This window comes from Agelaius phoeniceus, chromosome 3 (genome assembly GCF_051311805.1).
Source record: "Agelaius phoeniceus isolate bAgePho1 chromosome 3, bAgePho1.hap1, whole genome shotgun sequence".
NCBI lineage: Eukaryota > Metazoa > Chordata > Aves > Passeriformes > Icteridae > Agelaius > Agelaius phoeniceus.
In genome coordinates, this window is record NC_135267.1 from 46999643 (window position 1) to 47017734 (window position 18092).

At 43.5% G+C, this 18092-nt stretch overlaps 2 protein-coding genes across 2 annotated transcripts in view; one reads left to right on the forward strand and one right to left on the reverse strand.

Annotated features, from left to right (window-relative positions):
- The window catches only part of CDC40 (cell division cycle 40), a 36811-nt gene extending 30853 nt beyond the window's left edge, over positions 1–5958 (forward strand). Inside the window, exons 13-15 of the mRNA XM_054628956.2 lie at positions 2551–2627; positions 4076–4220; positions 4977–5958. Of these exons, the coding sequence (XP_054484931.1) occupies positions 2551–2627; positions 4076–4220; positions 4977–5154 (400 nt within the window). The 3' untranslated portion in view covers positions 5155–5958. The remainder of the gene's footprint in view (positions 1–2550; positions 2628–4075; positions 4221–4976) is intronic.
- A 7092-nt stretch (positions 5959–13050) lies between these two features.
- METTL24 (methyltransferase like 24) overlaps positions 13051–18092 on the reverse strand; it is a 45698-nt gene continuing 40656 nt past the window's right edge. Inside the window, exon 5 of the mRNA XM_054630194.2 lies at positions 13051–14516. Within this exon, the coding sequence (XP_054486169.2) occupies positions 14202–14516 (315 nt within the window). The 3' untranslated portion in view covers positions 13051–14201. The remainder of the gene's footprint in view (positions 14517–18092) is intronic.

The window sequence follows — 18092 nt, forward strand, 5'->3', positions numbered from 1 at the left end:
AATTGCAGTTGGTTAGTTGTTGAAAGTTCGGACTTCAAGTATAGTACAGACTCTCGTAGAGTACATAGTTTATTTAGGAAGATTAATGGGAGTACTTGAAAATTTGCCTGCTTTTGCATTTCATGTGATTGAGATGTTAAAGTTGCCATGGGTATCATAGACTGTGTTCTCTCTTCTAGAAATGCAAAATATTATTTTGTCTTTGCTTTGTATGCATCTAATCGTGCTTGGGTAAGCACTGAAATTATGTGAGCATTTAACTTTGAAGGCTGTTACTTCTTTTTACCTCTGAGTCAGCCAGCAAAGCAAGACCTAACTGTGCAGTGGTAATTTAGTTATTATGCTGACAGGTTTTGGAGGCTTGTCATCTCTGTAAATCTGTGCCCCTCAGTGAGTCTTTTCACCCATGGCTCCTGGTAGAGATAATGCAGTCTCCTGAGGGACATCTTCATTATGTGTAGGTCCCAAAACTGGATTGGGTTGTACTGAGGGTTTGGGTTGGCTTGCTTCTTTTCCTTCTTTTGTTAATAAAGATTTTTCTGTGTCTTGCCTGGGGAAGAAGTTGTATCAAAACCCCAGAGTAAAAAACTTCTAAATCTTGGCTAGCAGATAGAATTTCTGATATTCAAAACTTTTCAGCCTTTGAAATGCTATGAAGTGGGGAAAGGACTTTAAAATATTTAAATTTTAAATATTTGTCACAAAAAACAAATATGTCACATGAGTTTTGAGGTTGGACAACCATGATAGCATCTGTGTTGGTAATTTTTTTAAGGGAGCAGGCTGACATTACTTATTTAGCAATTTGACTGGAAGCAAATGTGAAACACAAATGCATCTCTTTATTCTGCCTAATAATTTAATGCAGCATATCCTGCTGCCATCCTAAGTGTGCCTGGTAGGTATCAACATAAAGCAGAGCTGTTATGAATAAATTCTAGCAGGTGAGCCTGCCTTCATTTGTAAAAGGAGAAGCAGAACAACTGATGCTGCATTTAAATTTCTGACTGCAGAACAATTCAGTATTGGAGATGCATCTTCTGTGATGAGACTTTACCGGGGCTTCCAGTGGGATTGGCTTTACCAGAAAGTTGTTGGTCTGCAGGAGTGTTGGGTGGTGGGAGTGGATCAGGGCCTGGCCTTGCTGCAGCAATAACCTTGTGTCCTGTTGCAAGTGGAGCTGGAAATGGTGTGGGTAGGATGTGACACTTCCTGGACTGTTGTGTTGATAATCTTCAGAGATGATGTGGAATCTTCACAGATTTGCTGCCCAATGGCCATCTTAGGTCTGTCTGTTTGGAAGCTGGTTATCCCTGGCCTAAAGTGCATGCTTTTATCCATGGAGTGTATTAAGTGGGTTGCCCTTCTTATTCTGAGGAGTAAATGATTTTAACACACAGGAGCATTTGTCTCACTTCCTGACAACAGAGCAGCTTCTCACTCTGCTGCCCCTGTGTGTGTTGCTTAACTGGAGATGAGGGAAAGAACTTCCTGCACAATAAAGCAGTATGCTAATTACCTTGCTAATGCCGACTGTATTGCCATCCAGCAAGGCTGGGCAGCTGGGACGAGGCAGCCACCCACGCTCTCCGCTCCCCGAGTGTCCCAGCAGCCCTTCTGCTCTGTCAATTAGACAATGGAGCCATAAACATCCCCTTTGTATTAATTAATGTTGCTACAGAACATTTTGCATGTGCTTTCTGCAGAATACATTAATCAAATCTATTTTCTGCTGGAGGTTTCTTTTGCTTAATGAGAAAGCCATGTACATGCCTTCCCTTTTTTCCAGTCCTCCAGTGCAGAGTATGAGGAATACTGTGAATATGCACAAGCCGTTAGTAATTCAATTTATATAGTCAAAACCAAAGGGCAGTTCTGTGGAGTAAGGATTAGACTGTCCTTGTTTTTACCCTAGGCCTTTGTATAGGACAGTGTATGTTAAGAACATGCACTGGCGCAGTCTTTATGCAATTGAGCTGGGGAGTTCAGCGTTCAGTTCAGCTGTGAATATTTGGAATTTGGTTGGCATCCCATTTGGGGAGGTCAGGAGGAAAAGGGCATGTCAAAGAGATGAGAGAGACTAATTTTTTCTTTTCCTTTAAAAATGTTTAAAAAGAAGAATTTGAAAAAGACAGAAATATTGATTTAAAACAAAACTCAAGTCAGTAAGATGTTCCAGTAAGATCCATGCATATGTCAGTATGTTCTTGCTATCTAAATAGGTACTTTGTAAGAGCTGCAGTTACCTGGAGGCAATAAAGGAACTTTGTGCTACAGTTTTGCTCTTAACAATTAGAATTATTACTCTAATTTAGACTCTGGCTCATTTGACTGGAGTAAATTCACACTCTCAGAGGTTATGCTTTAGATGGCTCTGCATCTGGAGTTCTTGAGTGTACATTCATAATATTTTTGAGTTTTTGCATATTCTTCCTTTGGATGCCACCATACATTCTCCATGGTTCAGTTGCCACATAAATCAGCTGACTTGAAGCAGCTCTTTGGAACATCTCCATGTCTTCATAAAACACATACTTCTTCCTTTTGCAGGGACATTCCTGTAGACTTCAAGTACATAGCTGAGCCAAGTATGCATTCCATGCCAGCCGTGACTTTGTCTCCAAATGGTAGGTTAACACTTTACTGCCTTCTTAGACCTAATTTACATAAGCACCTCTTACTGATTATTATCTCTGTGGTGTTGCTGTGTTGCATCCTCCTTTCACCCCAGACTAACCCCTCCCAGTCACTCTGTGCACTTAATCCAAGATTGGATTGGATCATGTTTTGATTTAAAATTCTAAAGAGCAAGTATTTCAAAATGAGGGTTTATATCAGGGTAACTGTGTCAGTTTAAAATTAGGCCTTCATCCAAATGAGGCAAAAGGACTCTCCCTAGAGCTACCATGTGCTCTTTGCTGTATTTAAACTATTAAGAGCAAGAATGGAGGGAACTGACAGTGGTGGCAGAGTGTTAAGCAAGTTCAGCAGTCCTTGTGGTGCCACAGTTAAAGTAGAAACTCATGTTGTGCATGATCTTGTTCCCTTCCGTTATGAATGTAGTCCAAATAATTCTTGCATAAGAGAAATCCTAAATTATCTCAGTGTTTCTGTATGTTAATGTTTCACTGGTGTTTATGTTCTTCAATTAGAATCATACTGAAGAACGGTAGTTGTTTAGTGCCTGAAGTAATCAGTGAAAATCCTTCTAACAAGGCAAAATTCCTGTTATCTGTTTTGGCCAAATTTAAATAGCTTTAGTGTCACCATTATTACAGGGTTGCCAGACTTGCTGTTAACAGTCCCATTAGGCTGAGTAGAGGCTGATCAACTTGTTGCACAGCCAATGTTATGTTGTCACTGCATAAAACACTTTAAAGGCAGTGCCAATATGCAGAGTTTGGGACAGAAGTTTCTGTTCTGGGTGTTCTGTAGCACGTCATCATCACTGGATTCTCAGGCAGGAGTTAATGCACTGCCAAGATGCAAAATGAGATGAAGTTATGAATAGAAAAGCCTCAATTTTTCTTTCACTAAAATATCTTTATTAATTGCATTCTGTTAAGGCAGAGAATACTACATAGTTGCAAACTCCTCAGTCTACCTTAGACCTGTTTTCCCATAAAGAAAAGAGGGGATGACTTCCTTAGAGTACCCACAAAAAAGGTGATCAAGTAGAGTGCAGCTAGATGGATTTTTTTCCCCCTTTACTGAGTTATGTGATTGTGTGCCACCAGCAAGATCACACACAGTATCTTAAAAACTTCACAGGAAGCCAGTGGGGTTGATGCAGCACATAGCTGGAACAGTCAGAGCTTTAGTAGAGTCCTGAGTGCATTTTGTAGGAATAGGCATCCCAAAGCCTGTCAAACATAAGGTTTCAACTCTTGGCAGGCAGAAACAATATCAACTGTTACCTAAATCTCTGCTACATAATTGTCATGGCTTGATGCTGGCGCAAAATCTGTATTCAAATAGTGCAAGAAAAAATGTCAAAATCTCCAAAAACATCCCAGTTAGGTCTGTTTCTTCAGATGCAGCACCCTAACACCACCTTTGTTTATTGCATTTATAGGGAAATGGTTGGCTTGCCAGTCAATGGATAACCAAATCTTGATTTTTGGAGCTCAGAACAGATTCAGATTAAACAAAAAGAAAATTTTCAAAGGTCACATGGTAGCTGGCTACGCTTGTCAAGTGGATTTTTCACCTGATATGAGGTAAGTTTTTGTGGGAATGAACTTCATCTTATATAACTTGCAAGTATGGACCCTAAATTTTTTTTTTAATCCCCTGCAACATGCATGAATGCACAGTCCTGTTAGCTCAGCATCGGGCAGAGCTCCCTTGCCAAACAGCAGAACAGAAGGTTTACTCTTAGCATCTGATAGGACTAAGAGAGGCTTCCACATCTGACTCCCATCTTTTTGCACATGGTGTGCAGTGCAGAGTCTGTTCCCACAATGTGCACTCATCTAGAGTATCTGGGATTTGAACTCACCCAGTTTCCCCAGTTCTTAAGTCTGGTGTGGTATCTTCATTTACTGTTCAGAAAATCATCTCTTTCTTCCTGTTTGCTTAGTAAAGTGCCCATACATTTAGTACTGTATGTACATAAGATACAAGTTACTATAAAAACTGGGGAATAACCTCAGCAAACCCAGAGGAAAAAGTGTCTATAATTTTAGAGAAGCTTGTGGCACTTTCTCTTGGGTTCCAGCAACACCGTGCACGGTATAATCACACTGCTTAGCACGTTTACCTTGCAGTTGATGAATCACCTTCTGCAGGACTTGTGTGCTCTTAGAGCACAGCCTGAAAGCTAATTCCTTGGTAGGAATGTTTGCAGGCTTCAGCAGCTTCAGATGGGAAGCTCCCTGGAGGAAGCTCTTTACTATTGCTCAGTTGCTGCTTGTAATAGCATGCAAGGAGTCTGCACAAATGATACAACTTTCATTTTATTCCTGTTAATACAGCTATGTGATATCTGGAGATGCAGATGGGAAACTGAACATCTGGGACTGGAAGACAACAAAACTCTACAGCAGGTTAAAAGCACATGACAAAGTCTGTATTGGTGCAGTGTGGCATCCACACGAAACATCCAAAGTCATCACGTGTGGCTGGGATGGTCTGATTAAACTGTGGGACTAGAGGGGGTGCTGCAGAGACCAAAAGATGCAAGCCCTGCATACATCTGAGATTAGGGTGCATTCTGCTGTGAGGAGGGGTAGACATTGTAATACTGCAGTCTCAGCTCTCTGTATATATGCACTAAACACCAGGAAATTCAGAAGACTCAAGTGAAAGGATATAGTTCTAAATATGGCATCTGGGAATGAGAAGCTAAGCTGAGGTCATCTGAAGCATGCAGAATCATGTGCCAGTTTGTCTCGCCTCTGCTTGTGCAAAACACTCTTGTAAAATAATATAATTTTAAGAAAAACTATTTTTGTGGTTCTGGCTGTCAGAGAGTTTAAAGAGAAAACCAGTGATTGTGTAACTTTCTTCCTAAGAAGAAATATGTGGTACCTACTGCAATAGAGCTGGAAAAGATAAGCACAAATCCACTTGCTGAGATTTGCTAATTCACACTAGAAATGAAGAATTAATTGGAAGCTAGCAGTTGTCAGATGAACTCTATCAACTGAAGATGCCATTCATAGTCTTAGTTTCTGTCTGTAGAATCATGAGGCTACTCACTTTCACTTTTGCAAGTAGTCTTCATTTTCAGGGTTTTCCTCGTAATGGTTGTATGCAGTGTTGTTTTTTTGTCTTCCCATATGCTATTCTGTTCCAATAAGCATGACACATTAAAAAAAAAGTGAATGTCTCTTTTTCTGTTTTGAATAGTTTGTATTATAAGCCCCATGAAGGTTTTGACAATTTAATGTATATACATGTGACACCTTTTCTCTTTAAAGAACTTATTTTTAATAAATCTTTTTATAAAAACTCTGCTTATCTTTATTCAATTTTTCTGTCTTGCAATGTCCATATAAAATATTTCCGACCATTTGGTGTTTTAATGTGCAGTTGTATCAGTGTTCAGATAAACTCATTCTCTTGCAGTGTTCATCTGCATGGCCTGCAGACTGATCCTCTGTTGGGAGAGAAAAGGCTGTTCCTGCTCCTCTGCTCTTCACCATGTGGGTGGGAAAGGGCTGCTCCTGTCTTGCAGAGGATGAATTTCTGATGTGCTTTTCAGAGGGAAGGTTTGATTCCTGAGCTGGGAGTTGAGCTCTGGTGTGTGCCAGGTGCTGCTTCAAGAGAAAGCAGGCTGGAGAAATTTGGAACGGATTTTCTCCTTCAAATGCATTTCCCAAATGGATATGTGGCGGTGTGCCCTGACTGTTAACAGTTTATATGTACAGAGAAATAAGGAGGAGAAGAGGAATAGAGCTGATAGAAAATCTTCCCACAGGAACACATACTGGCTTTCACATCAGAAACACCTTTCCCAAATGCTTAAAACCATTTAAATCATAATACACAAAATGCTTGGCTGTGTTTTTCCATGTGTCACCTACCATGCTGAACTTTAGATATATACTTGTAAAATAGTACATGCAAAATATGAAAATAAGTGTATAAACTCTTGTAGTCATATACTGGGTGTTGTCTTTGGAGGAAAAAAAAAAGAAACGTTTCAATCAATTCTGCTGGAGTTGATAAATTGGGATTAAACATTTGCAGCAAGCCCAGAATCAAAATTACCCTACAACCTTTCAGATAAAATCCTTTGTCCCTCACAGTTGGTCACTGCATTAATCTTTTGTGGAATTTTTCACATCTGCATTGAAGCCTGCAGGGGGAATTTTCATGAGGATAATTCCCTCTTGTTGCAAATTGCAAAGCTCAGGTTGTCAGCTAGCTTGCTGTGCACAAGGATAGGTGTGTGTGTGAGTGAGGGTTGAGTCCAGACTTGTTTTTCCAGCAGCCACCTGGGAGGAGGCTTCTTTCTGAGCTAATCAAATCTAATCATTGATCTTGTCAAAATTTCATGTTTGACCAGAAATTGGTCTGTTACAGGGGTTGGTCAGAGCAAGTCTAGGCTGAGACTCTATGCTGGACTTTGCCTGTGAGCAGACAGATCCAGGGGGAAGTCAGCATTGGGAGAAAAGTGAAGAGTGCATGTTGAGATCCCTGGTTCATTTTCCTCAGACATTAGTGGAGAGTGCAGCTCAGTGATTCTGAACAGACATCTCGGGAGGGCTGGAAGTGAGTGTGTGGCACTGCCAGGAAGGGACACAGCAAAGCTGGACTGCAGGGCTGCCATCACAGCATTGGTTTTTTATTCCCCTTGATCATGCACCTGCAGATTTCAGAAATGACATGCCAATATGTTGCTGCTTTTATTAATACTGATTGCTTTTATATCAGAAGTTTTGCCGGTCAGTCAACTATCTCCATCATTCTTCTGTCTGATAGTTCCTCTGACCTTTTGCCAGCTTTTTCTTGGACTTTTTTCATGTGCAAGAGGGGGAAATAGCCCACATATCCTCGTGCATCTTGCTGGTAAGGAGGCTGGCTGTCTTGAAGCAGATGGTCTTGGCATCTGTCTTGCTCAGAGTTTATAATTGTCCCCAGTAAGATGGGGCTGCTCAGTCTTTGCCCTCATTACAAAGAACAAACATCGAAATTACTGTGCATCCAGAAAAGTCCAAGATTGTCTTGTAAAAATCCAATTTTTAGCAACAGGAAGATGTTCAGTATGCTGTTTAACACTGTGGTCCTTAACAGCTGATTTAAACAGGGAGCCTTGCAGCTCGGGCAGCCCAGTAACACGATGTACTCTCCTTCTTTCTACCAGCTGGTTATTACAAAATCCTGCTCCCATTTGCTAGGAAGACTCCATATGACAGGCAGCCTGCACAGGGGGGGAACACGTGGAGAGTGGAGGAGGGCGGGGAGTTTTGCTTGGAACACTTTATAAACAGCATAACCTATACACCAGAAAAAATCAGTTGCCAGGAAGGTTGTTCCTCTGGAGACTACTTAAGGGACTTGTTACTGTAGGTTGACTTAACTAGCACACACTCAAAATGTTAAGTCTCACATTTTGCAGGAAAATATGTCTTTGCTGTTAGGCTTGCTGATAAGCAAAACAGACACCACGGCTGTCTTGCAGTACTCAGGGAAAACTACTTGTGGCAGGGTTATGTTTACAGAAGCTGCTTGCTTCTGTAATTTAAAGAATTTAAATTTTAAGAATTTAAAGCTTTCAGAAACAAGCTGCGATAACTTTCAGCGAGCCATGGACCTGTAAATTCACCATGCACACTGGAAGTTTGTCCTCAGACCTGTTTATTTTCCATGACAGAATATTTAAAATGTGTTAAATGCACAGAGCCTTTCTGAGCCTCCTTTTGTCCTGCTGTGCTTCATGCCACTGGGGGACTGCTCATGAATGCAGTGAAACATTGCTGCATTGGTCAATAGAGTAAGAGGCTCTCATTAGGCCTTGGCATTTTTTTGGGTAATCTGGAAGATGTCAGGGCTAACTGAGCCTGTTCCTCTGGTTTGGGAAAGGAAGACAGCAACACAAATCCTCTGGGGAGTCATTTCAGTAGTAGGAACTTTATGGAGCTTCAAGACCACTGACAGTTACCCAGACGTAGTTCTGGGAGCTGCAAATCTTTCCCACTCTCCCAGCATAATTGCCCCACAGTTGGTGTCTTGCTCCTATTCCCAGCTAAACTCTTTAATTGTGTAATAAGTCTTTCTGTTTTCAAATTTTCTTTCATAAATTCTGTGTAATTTCTTTTTTTGGTGGACTTTAAACTCTTGCAAAATGATATTAAGAGGGGAAAAATAAAGAAAAATGCCCTGTCCTAGAAGAGTTGTAACAATTTCACCTCCCACCTTAGCTTGCTCCAGGCTGATTTCCCCAGGCACCCCCAAGCCTTTCCTCAGGGCCATTGTTCATATTTTGCTTTGGCATCCCCACACAGTCCTGCTCTTTCAGCTCTTCCTCATGTTCTCTCAATATTCCTTGGAGATAAAAAGGGAACTCAGACTCAGAAATCATTTGTCAGACCAGACATGTACAGGAAAAAGAAGGAAGGCCCATTCCCTGGGGTTTCCAAAACCTTGCTGAGTTTTGTCAGAAGAGCTTCCCTGCTGCAAACTCCTTTCTCTGCTCTGATGCTGATGCTTTGGGAGTACCTTGGGGCAGCAGGACAAGTGGGTTTGCTTTTAGTCATTATTCCTCCAATATTAAACAAATTGAATAACATTATGGAATAGTTCTTCAGATCCTGGATTCTCCTGTTTCTTGGAGCAATTTTTCTTTCATAAAGAAGAAATTGGAGGTCATTTCAGGGCCTCTCCTGCCTGGCAAGTCAGTTTGAGAGGTCAGCATGGGGTTGTCTGGTGAAGTCCTAGTCCCTTTGTCTTGGCTGCTCCTGGCTGGCATCAGTGAACAGATTCTCTTAGGGCACAGCTGCTGCTGCTGCCTCAGAGCTCTGACACCAGTCAGGCACCTGCCCCCCTCCCTGCAAGGGCAGTGCACCCTAGGTGGTGGCTCCACTCTAGATACCTGCAGGTGGATGCAAGGGTGGGATTCACATTGTGAATTGATTCATCACATTGTGATTGATTCAGAAATGGAATCACATTGTGATTGATTCAGAAATGGAATTTCAAATATAGAGGGGGAGGGAACACCAGCTAAGACACTGAAGCATTTTCATTACTTGCAGAAGTTTTGTGCTTTGTATACCACTGCACTTCCCTTTAGAAAACTGCTTAAACTCGAAGATCTATGTTGGTAATCCACCAAAAAGAGCAGGGATGTGGCACTGGTGCTCACATTTGAGTCATCACTTGTAGGCAGTGCACAGCAGGCTCCTGCTCTCCCTGTGCAAAGTGCTGCCCACTGGGATAAGGCATGGAACACGGGCTGTCTCTGCAAAAGTCTCCTTCTGAAGCAGGTAAAACTCTTTCCATGAGTCAAACTGCACCGTGAACAGGGACTTCTCTTTAAGGGCAGAGATCCTTTCATTACTGCAGGTGGTTCCCTTCAAGGGCCAAGCTTGCTCTGCAGATGCTGCCCCTGAAATCCCGTGGAGGGGGGCAGGTATAAATGTCTCTGAATGTAGGTCAGCTCTGAACTTCCACTGCCACTAAACCAGGTCTCTACTGACTGCAATTAAATGTCACATTGTGTTAACAAGCAGGAAAAAATCAAGAGTGATTTCCTACTGAATAACCCTGAGTATCCTGTCAAGGACAAGGGAGCGGCTAATGAAGCTCATGAAATCAAAGTTTTGTAATGAACCAGATGGTCTCAGCTGTTGAATTATTCACCAGAGAGAATGAGTGCCATTTCTTCAGGTGTGCTACTGGGTGATATGTCTTCTTGGCATCTGCCAAGAAAGGCCAGACATATGTTCCCTTTACGCTTTCTTTGTTCTTTCACAGTTGAGAGGCGCTCGAAGAACAACCTTTCACAGGTCACAACGGGATCAAAGCCTGGGGCCAGAAGTACATGCAATAAATTACAGGTTTTGGAGTGCAGCAGGAGGTCAGACCTTTGTTTAGGCAAATTTTGGAACCTCCAAGGAAGCTAGTGTGACATTCAGAAAGGGCCCAGTTTTCCTGGAGGAGTGTATTAGTGTTCTAACAAATTCCCCTCTGTTCTGCCATGGGCTCACCATGGAAAGCTCACGTTGCAGTATCAGCTGGGATAGTTTGAGGGGCATCTGGTGCTTCTCTTCATTTTCACCTGGTTATTGACAGCATCTGTAGGTTCTGATTCACAAATGTGGTTTATAAATCACTGTGAGCCTGTCTGAAAGAGAAATGCCCTCACCTCCACAAAAGGATTTGTGCAGGTAGAATTGCCCCTGCCCCTGAGTCATCTCTGCAAGGATCCACTTTAGACCAACCTGAAACATCTCCTGGTGGAGTTGTCCAACTGATGCAATTATGGCTCCACATCAAGAACAAGACCTGTCCTCATGTCTTTGTTAGGTGGGCTTGGCACTGGCTGTGGCCACCAGCTGAGGACTGGGCAGGAAGGAGGCTCCTGGGCTGGAAGCAGGGGACTGGCTGCTCTTGAGAGCTGATGCACATGCCTGCAGGGAATGTGGGGAGATGCCCAGTGCACCTGGGGACAGCAGGCCAGGAGAATGGGGGGACAGCAGAGCTGGGCAATGCCTGTAATGGTGTTGCTGAGCAGATCTGGGGCTGAGTCTGACTTCCTGCATGGCCATGCAGTTCCCAGTCTCTAGGCTGTGGCTACAAGGGCAGAATGCCCTGTCCACACTGCTTTTAATGGTGTTCTCTGTACCTAGCCCTTGAGGAAGGGGGAAGCTGTGGTGATTTCTGTGCAGGTGTGATCTGGGAAGAGTTGTGGATTGCAACATTGGCCTGTGGTTACTGCATGGAGATGATCTCTGAGCAGGTCAGGGGCAGTTGTGCCTGGGTATGGCAGTGGGTAGACACAGACCCCACACAACATCCCTCAGCACCAGCCTGTCCACTGCAGCAGTCAGCCAGCACTGGCTTGTGTCTCTGGGCACACACCCAGCAGCTCAGTCATTAGGAGACAGGAACTGAATTCATTTAAAGGTCTGTCCTTTAGGTAAAAGAGATCAATAAAATAGAAGGGGTAAGGGCATAAAGCAAGACCTCAGAAAGGAAGGCTGTAACTCTGCTCTGAGAGATGTGAAGTAGAAAAGCAGAGTACATTAAATAAGCACTGTTCATTTTCTCCTATAATATCACATAACTACCTCCAGAATGATAAATGGCTTTTATCTACCCTGTATTAGAGATAAGGTTTTCTTTAAAATTACCATAGTTATTGGAATCTTTTTTGCCAAAGATGTATTTGCTGTAGCCTGAAGTGTTTCTGACACTACCTGGCAATCCCAAGCAAGAGTTTACCTGAGGGTTTATTAAACTCCCTTACTTACCAAAGAACCAGCATGGACCTCTACTCCACTTCTGTAATTTGCATATCACCATATTACCTCAGGGAAATAAGTGGTGGAAGATGTGCTTCTGTTTTGAATTTTAACATCTGAGAGAGGTCATGTAATTTATTTTTTAACCTCTATCTATTGGTTTCTCAAACAAATGATAATAAGCTACTAGGCTACTTACTCTAAGACTAGTTAGGAGGAAAAACCTGCACAGTGCTGGAACCCATATTTTTATACTTCATTAATAATCAGGACTTGCAGTTGGACTTTTGCCACCCCATTATTTGAAGAATGGGAGTTGAGCCATTCTGTGGTGCAGCGAGCATGGCCATTCCAACACACCAGATATTAGTTTAGGAAACCCTGGCAGCCTCCTGCATTTTGATGAATCTCCCTGTGGCTCTGCATCATTAAACAACTTCAGTACTTAATGTATGAGGCTTGTAGCAAGGCTGGCTCTCACAAAGAAGGCATTTCTTACTCTTTTTTCAGAGGTTGTGGATCTCTTGGATTGTGCATTACCTGCTTCAGGGATGGCAATAGGTAGCTCAGCCCTGAGGAGAGTGCTGTGCCCAACATCTTGGACATGGGGAATTGTACACATCTGTATCAGGTCATCTTGGTTTTGATGCAGAGCTGAGGACGTGGCGGGCACCCACACTGCCCTGCCCTGGGTGTCTGCAAAGCCCTGGTCCAGGTGGGATGTGCAGGAGCAGAAACAGGAGCTACTTTTACAGAATCACAGAATAGCTCAAGTTGGAAGGGATCAAATGAGGATCATCAAGACCAACTCGTGGCTCCTCACAGGACCTAAAACTAAACCAGGTTAGTAAGAGAGTCATGCAGAGATTGCCTGAATTCTGACAGGCTTGGTGCCATCACCACTTCCCTGGGAAGCCTGTTCCAGTGACTGGCCACCTTCTGGGGTAAAGAACCTTTTCCTCATAACCCATCTGAACTTCCACTAAAACAGTTTCATTCCATTTTTTCATGTCCTGACACAGGTCACTGAAGAGAGGAGATCAGCATCTCCCCCTCCACCACTTCCCTTGAGGAATCTGTAGACTTGGAGAAGTTGGAAACCAAAGGCAGTTAAGAAGCCCACATACCAAAGACATGAAAGTGGTGACATCTTGTATTTTAATGAAAAGTTTAATATCAAAATTCATCTAAAGATAAGAAAAAATCCAACCTGCTATATATTTTTTAGCTCCCCCCATTCCTTAGCTCTTTGGGGAATGTCAAAGGCTCCCAGGGGCACTGCAGACAATTCCAGCCTGCAGAACCCCAGCACAGCTGCAGTCCAGGGCACCACCTCTGCCAGCATCAGTGCAGATCCAGGTTCTGGCCTCCTTATGCCAGGGATAGCAAGGTGGTGAGGCACAGCACTGGAAAAGGCACCAGGAAATGTTCAACTAAACCCCAAAACAAACAAAAAAGACCAGGTTGCACTTTTGTCTCTTACATGTATCTCACTAGATCAAAAAACACTTGGTGCAGTCATTGCAGGAGTAATTTCAATCAAGCTCTTCTTTGAGCAAATGAACTAGGGAAGCCCTGTCTTCTGTGGCTGAAGGCTCTTGAAGATGAGGAAGGGGAGCTCTGGCAGCAGCTTATCCAGCAGCTGAGTGTCTCTGTCCCATTGTCTCCCATGTCAGAAGTGTTGAAGTCACTTTCTGCAGCCAGACTAGCTTAAAAAACCTAAGTCAGGGCATTCAGAAGTTGCCCAAAGAAATAAGTAGGAACTTAGTTTGGTGGTGGTTTCTGTCTCTGCCAAATTCAGCTGAAATTTGCCAGTGGGTTCAAGAACATGCTGTTCTTGCCTAAAGTTTGTTCCGTAGGAAACAAGGCCACAGTAAAAAAGGTGCAAATCAAAGATGATCACTTTATAGAGAAGTAACACTTGACACTTTCTTAAAAAGACACCTCATCACAAGCACTCTCCTGCCCAAGAGCTGGTCCAGCTCAGTCAGCAGAGCTTCCCAGGGCAGCCCCAGAGGGATGCTCTCCTTGCTGGCATGTTCAGGCTTAGGGCAGCCATTCTCTTAACTCCCCCAGACAAACCTTTACAGAAACCTCTGTATAGCAAATCTGCACCATGTATCTTCTCCTATTGCCAGTTCTTTTGACAACATATAAATATAAAAGCCATTTTGTTAGCAGTCACTGTGTGCACATTTAGCAACTTTAGCCAGTGACACCAAAATCCTCTTCAATAACGCTATGGGGCCAGATGGCTCGCAATCACACATCATAAATTCCTTTCTGCTATTTCCATCTTGTATTTACCCAGCTCAGTGTGTAACAGCTACTGGCATTGAAGGCTTCCTTTTTCAGAAACATCTGTGGTTTTGATAAGTCTTTGTAGGTATGGAAAAGCCTGAAGTCCTTCAGCTCCAGTTCTCGGAGCAGGCTGTACCAGTACCGCACCACGGTGCTGTCATTGCCACTGACCTCAAACCCAGGCCAGTGGATGTGCACCTCAAAGACCAGCTGTCCTATCTGCTCAACAACATCTTCCAGGATCAGGTTTTCCAAAATTTTCCACTCAGCACTCTCCACGTCTGCCTTGAGGACATCAATCTGCAACAAAAGCACCATTTCTCTGTGAAAACGAGAAACTTTGCAGTTATATAACATCTGAGGCCAGGGTTGGCCATTTTTCAATACACATAGATTTTCATTTTGTATTAAAAAAATAAATCAAAAAGTCTCAGAGGACTAACACAGCAGTACACAGCGTTTCATGCTGGACTGTTCACAGCCCTTTTCCTCCTGCCTCCAGCTCAGGGTCAAAAAGCTGTGTATTCCAAAATCTTCCTATAACCAAAGCATGTAACTGGTTCCTTCACAATTCTTGGGTGGCATCATAGTTATGAAAAAAAGAAACAACCAAATGACAGATCCAAACCCACTAAGAGGGATTACCTGCACCATAGCTGAGTAGGGTGCTCATGAGCCATATGCTACATACATCACACAAGTGCAAGAGTAGAGCAAAGCAAAAAATGAACACTGTCAGCAGCTCAGGTGATCAGCTGCCCTTGGCCAAGCTGCTGGCTGCAGCTTTTGCAGGCATCACTACAGATGCTGAGAGAGGAGGACCAAAACTAAGGATAACTATGCAAAGAGTCTTCAGGATTTTAAGGGCAGCTCCTCCAAAGGAAAAGGCATAGCAGAAAAGAAGACATGAAGGTGTTTGAAAGGAATAACTGATCTAACACAAAAGTGCCGCATTCTAGTTTTAGACCATTATTTAATTTTGTAGTGAGATATTCAGCAATCCAGCTTCTCACAGCTGTGGGTTGACTTTGTTTAGAGATTAGCTGGGGGAGGCAAGCTGATGCTTTAACATTAAAAGAACATTTCATCACCACTTCACACCTTCACAATGACCACAGTGCAGCAGTGGTCACAAGCTGCAGAGCTCAGCTTGTTTTCCAGAGCCCAGCAGGGGAAAGTCCTACACCGTGAGAGTAGGGTTTGCCTGTGCCAGTTCCACCTGAGCTGATGCTTCTGCCCATCTGCTCACACTCAAGATGGGTTTGAAGTGAAAATCTGAAGACTTTATTTAGTCAAGAATTCTTTAAAAAAAAAAAAGAAAAATCAAACCAAGAAAAAGAAACCCAAAACAAAACCAACAAAAGCTTAAAAATCAACAAAACCCCCAGATTCTCTCTGGCAGTCTACCTTAACAACTTGTGGCAGTATCAAAAAAAGGCACCTGTGCATAGGAGAGAAATTTGGGCAGGTAATGGAAAAGCACTTCCAAGGCAACTGTTCTCCTAAGCTGCCCCATGCCAGGGCAGCTGGCTGGTGTCATGCATGCCATGTCCCACCTGTGGGGTTCTTCAAGACGCCTCTGCCCTGGGCACAGGGCAGGGGTTGTGCTGTGAGCACATCTCCAGTCCAACCAGAGCTGTGCTTTGCATGGGCCATGGCCAAGAAACCACAGGGCCATGGCAAGGGGTGGCCACATCCTCCTTCCCTTGTTCCATGGGTGGCTGACTGGAGGTGCTGGGGTGCAGAGCTCACAGCCACATCTGCCCTCCTCAGGGGCTGTGCCCCAGCACTGTGGATGGGCATGGCATGGCAGGAATCTCTAGGTGCTGGACACTTGCCCATTCTGGTCTCCATCCCTAAAACAAGGGTGGCAATCACTGAACAGGGGTTGAGCGCATGAAGGGCTGCGAGACTTGCATGGAACAAGCTGTAAAACAGCTGGAAACAAAACACCACATTTTCAGAGCAGGACTTGAATGAGGTCTATGGTCACACAGTGAATCCTAACAAGCCAAGCCACCGCTTGTGTGCTCATTAAGAAGGCATTGTGCCTCCTTCACTCTGTAGGAGGCAGGGGGCCAGTGGAAAATGACCGAGGGACTGTGGAATTAAAGCCCATATTGTGGTATGTGCCCATGGGGAGCAGAAAGGAAGGTTGCACAGACAACCTTAGCTCTGGTATTTCCTAACTTGCCCCTCTAACAAAGAGCCTGTCAGTCTGTCTGTCCGCGGGTCAGTGAAACAGTTGAACGCAGCGCTCCTTTGGGTTCAAGGGGAGGCTGAATTTAAATGATGCAGCTCATGACATTTCAGCTGGTGGGTGAGCCCACTTGTTCTCCTTCCTACATTTAAATTGGTTATTTATTTTGCAAATACCAACTCACATCTCTACCTGCAATGCAGTTTCACAGGCAGCTGGTTCCACACGGGTGCGATCACCACAGGACCACACTGCCACACTTAACAAACCACAGATTTTTATCTCTGGGAGACTTATGTAACTTTGAAAGCAGACAAATTATTCAAACCCTTTTTTTTTTTCAGGGGGGGAGGGGGTGGATGGATAGGGGAAAAAATGTTTCTAGGCATTTGGTTTTGTTTTCCCATGATCTTACTTTATGGCATCAGTAGGACATCTTTTTCCCATGGTAATATTTCCAGTCTTCAGGTTTGTTTGTTTTTCTCTTGTCACGCTAACTGCTGCTCTGGCTGCTCAGCAGGCACTCTGCACTGTGAAAATACACTGTGCTGTATTTTCAAAACTGATCTGGAAAGTGGCTGGTAACCAGTGTTTCAGTAGGAGAAAATGAGTTACCACAATAACAGCTTGAACACATAATGAAATGACCAGGAAAGAAACATGAGACTAGAGACCAGTGGAGATGTGCTGCATACACAAACCAGAGGCTCTTTGTTGCTCTTAGTGCTCTGCACTGCACAGAAACCTGGAGGGAGGGAGGTACCTGTCTCAACCCACCAAATTTCATGACTGCCTTCCAGGCAAGGGGTCCCTTTCTGCCCAGAATCTCCAGTGCATGCTATGGATAGTGCAAAATGAATGGCAGAACAGCTCTGTTCAGGCATATCTGAGCAAATTACAAGCATCCTGCTAACACCAAATGCAAGTTTTGTGATGATTAGACAGCTCAGGAGATATTTACCATTGGTGATAAGCAGCACACTACCGATAAGAAATGCACTACCACCTTCCAGTTGCCTTGATCCAAAGTGCCAGTGAAAGGATTAGTGGACAAATCTATAAATTCAGAGCTCTAATGCACCCGGGAGCACAGCTGGAGTCTGCTGCTGTGAATAAATCCTGGAGGGCAAAGAGCTACAGTGCCTGAAGGTAAAGTATGGCAGTGCGTTTCAAACACTCACAAAGGCTGGTTCCTCTTATCTTCCACAAATCCTCTTATCCTCCATGATCTAACTAGGTTATCACAGAAAAGTTAAAAATGTGGATTTTAGAATGCTTTCTCAGTTTAGCTCCCTTGAAAAAGCACTGCAGCATTGCACCACTTACACTTGGAGGAAAAAGAAAAAAAAAAGGGGCCATGCTCGTGCACAACCAAGCATATAAAACAGCTGAAAAATTGTGTTTTACTTAGTGAAGGTCAACATACACTGTATGAAGGCTCATTTCTTCTTTTTAGGGTAATGACTTGTTACAAGTGTGCATCATTTCCTTAAGCAGAGATCTGAGCTCTGTTCACCTTGGCTGCTTTTGAAACACCAGGGTTAACGGGGATTTCAGGCTGTGCTGCCCCGTGGGCATCATTTAAAGCTCCCCATGGAGAAGAGTCAATTGAGAGTGAGTAGCTGGAGGAAGCAATTTAGCTGTATTACTTCCAGCATGAGCTCAGCATGTGAAAG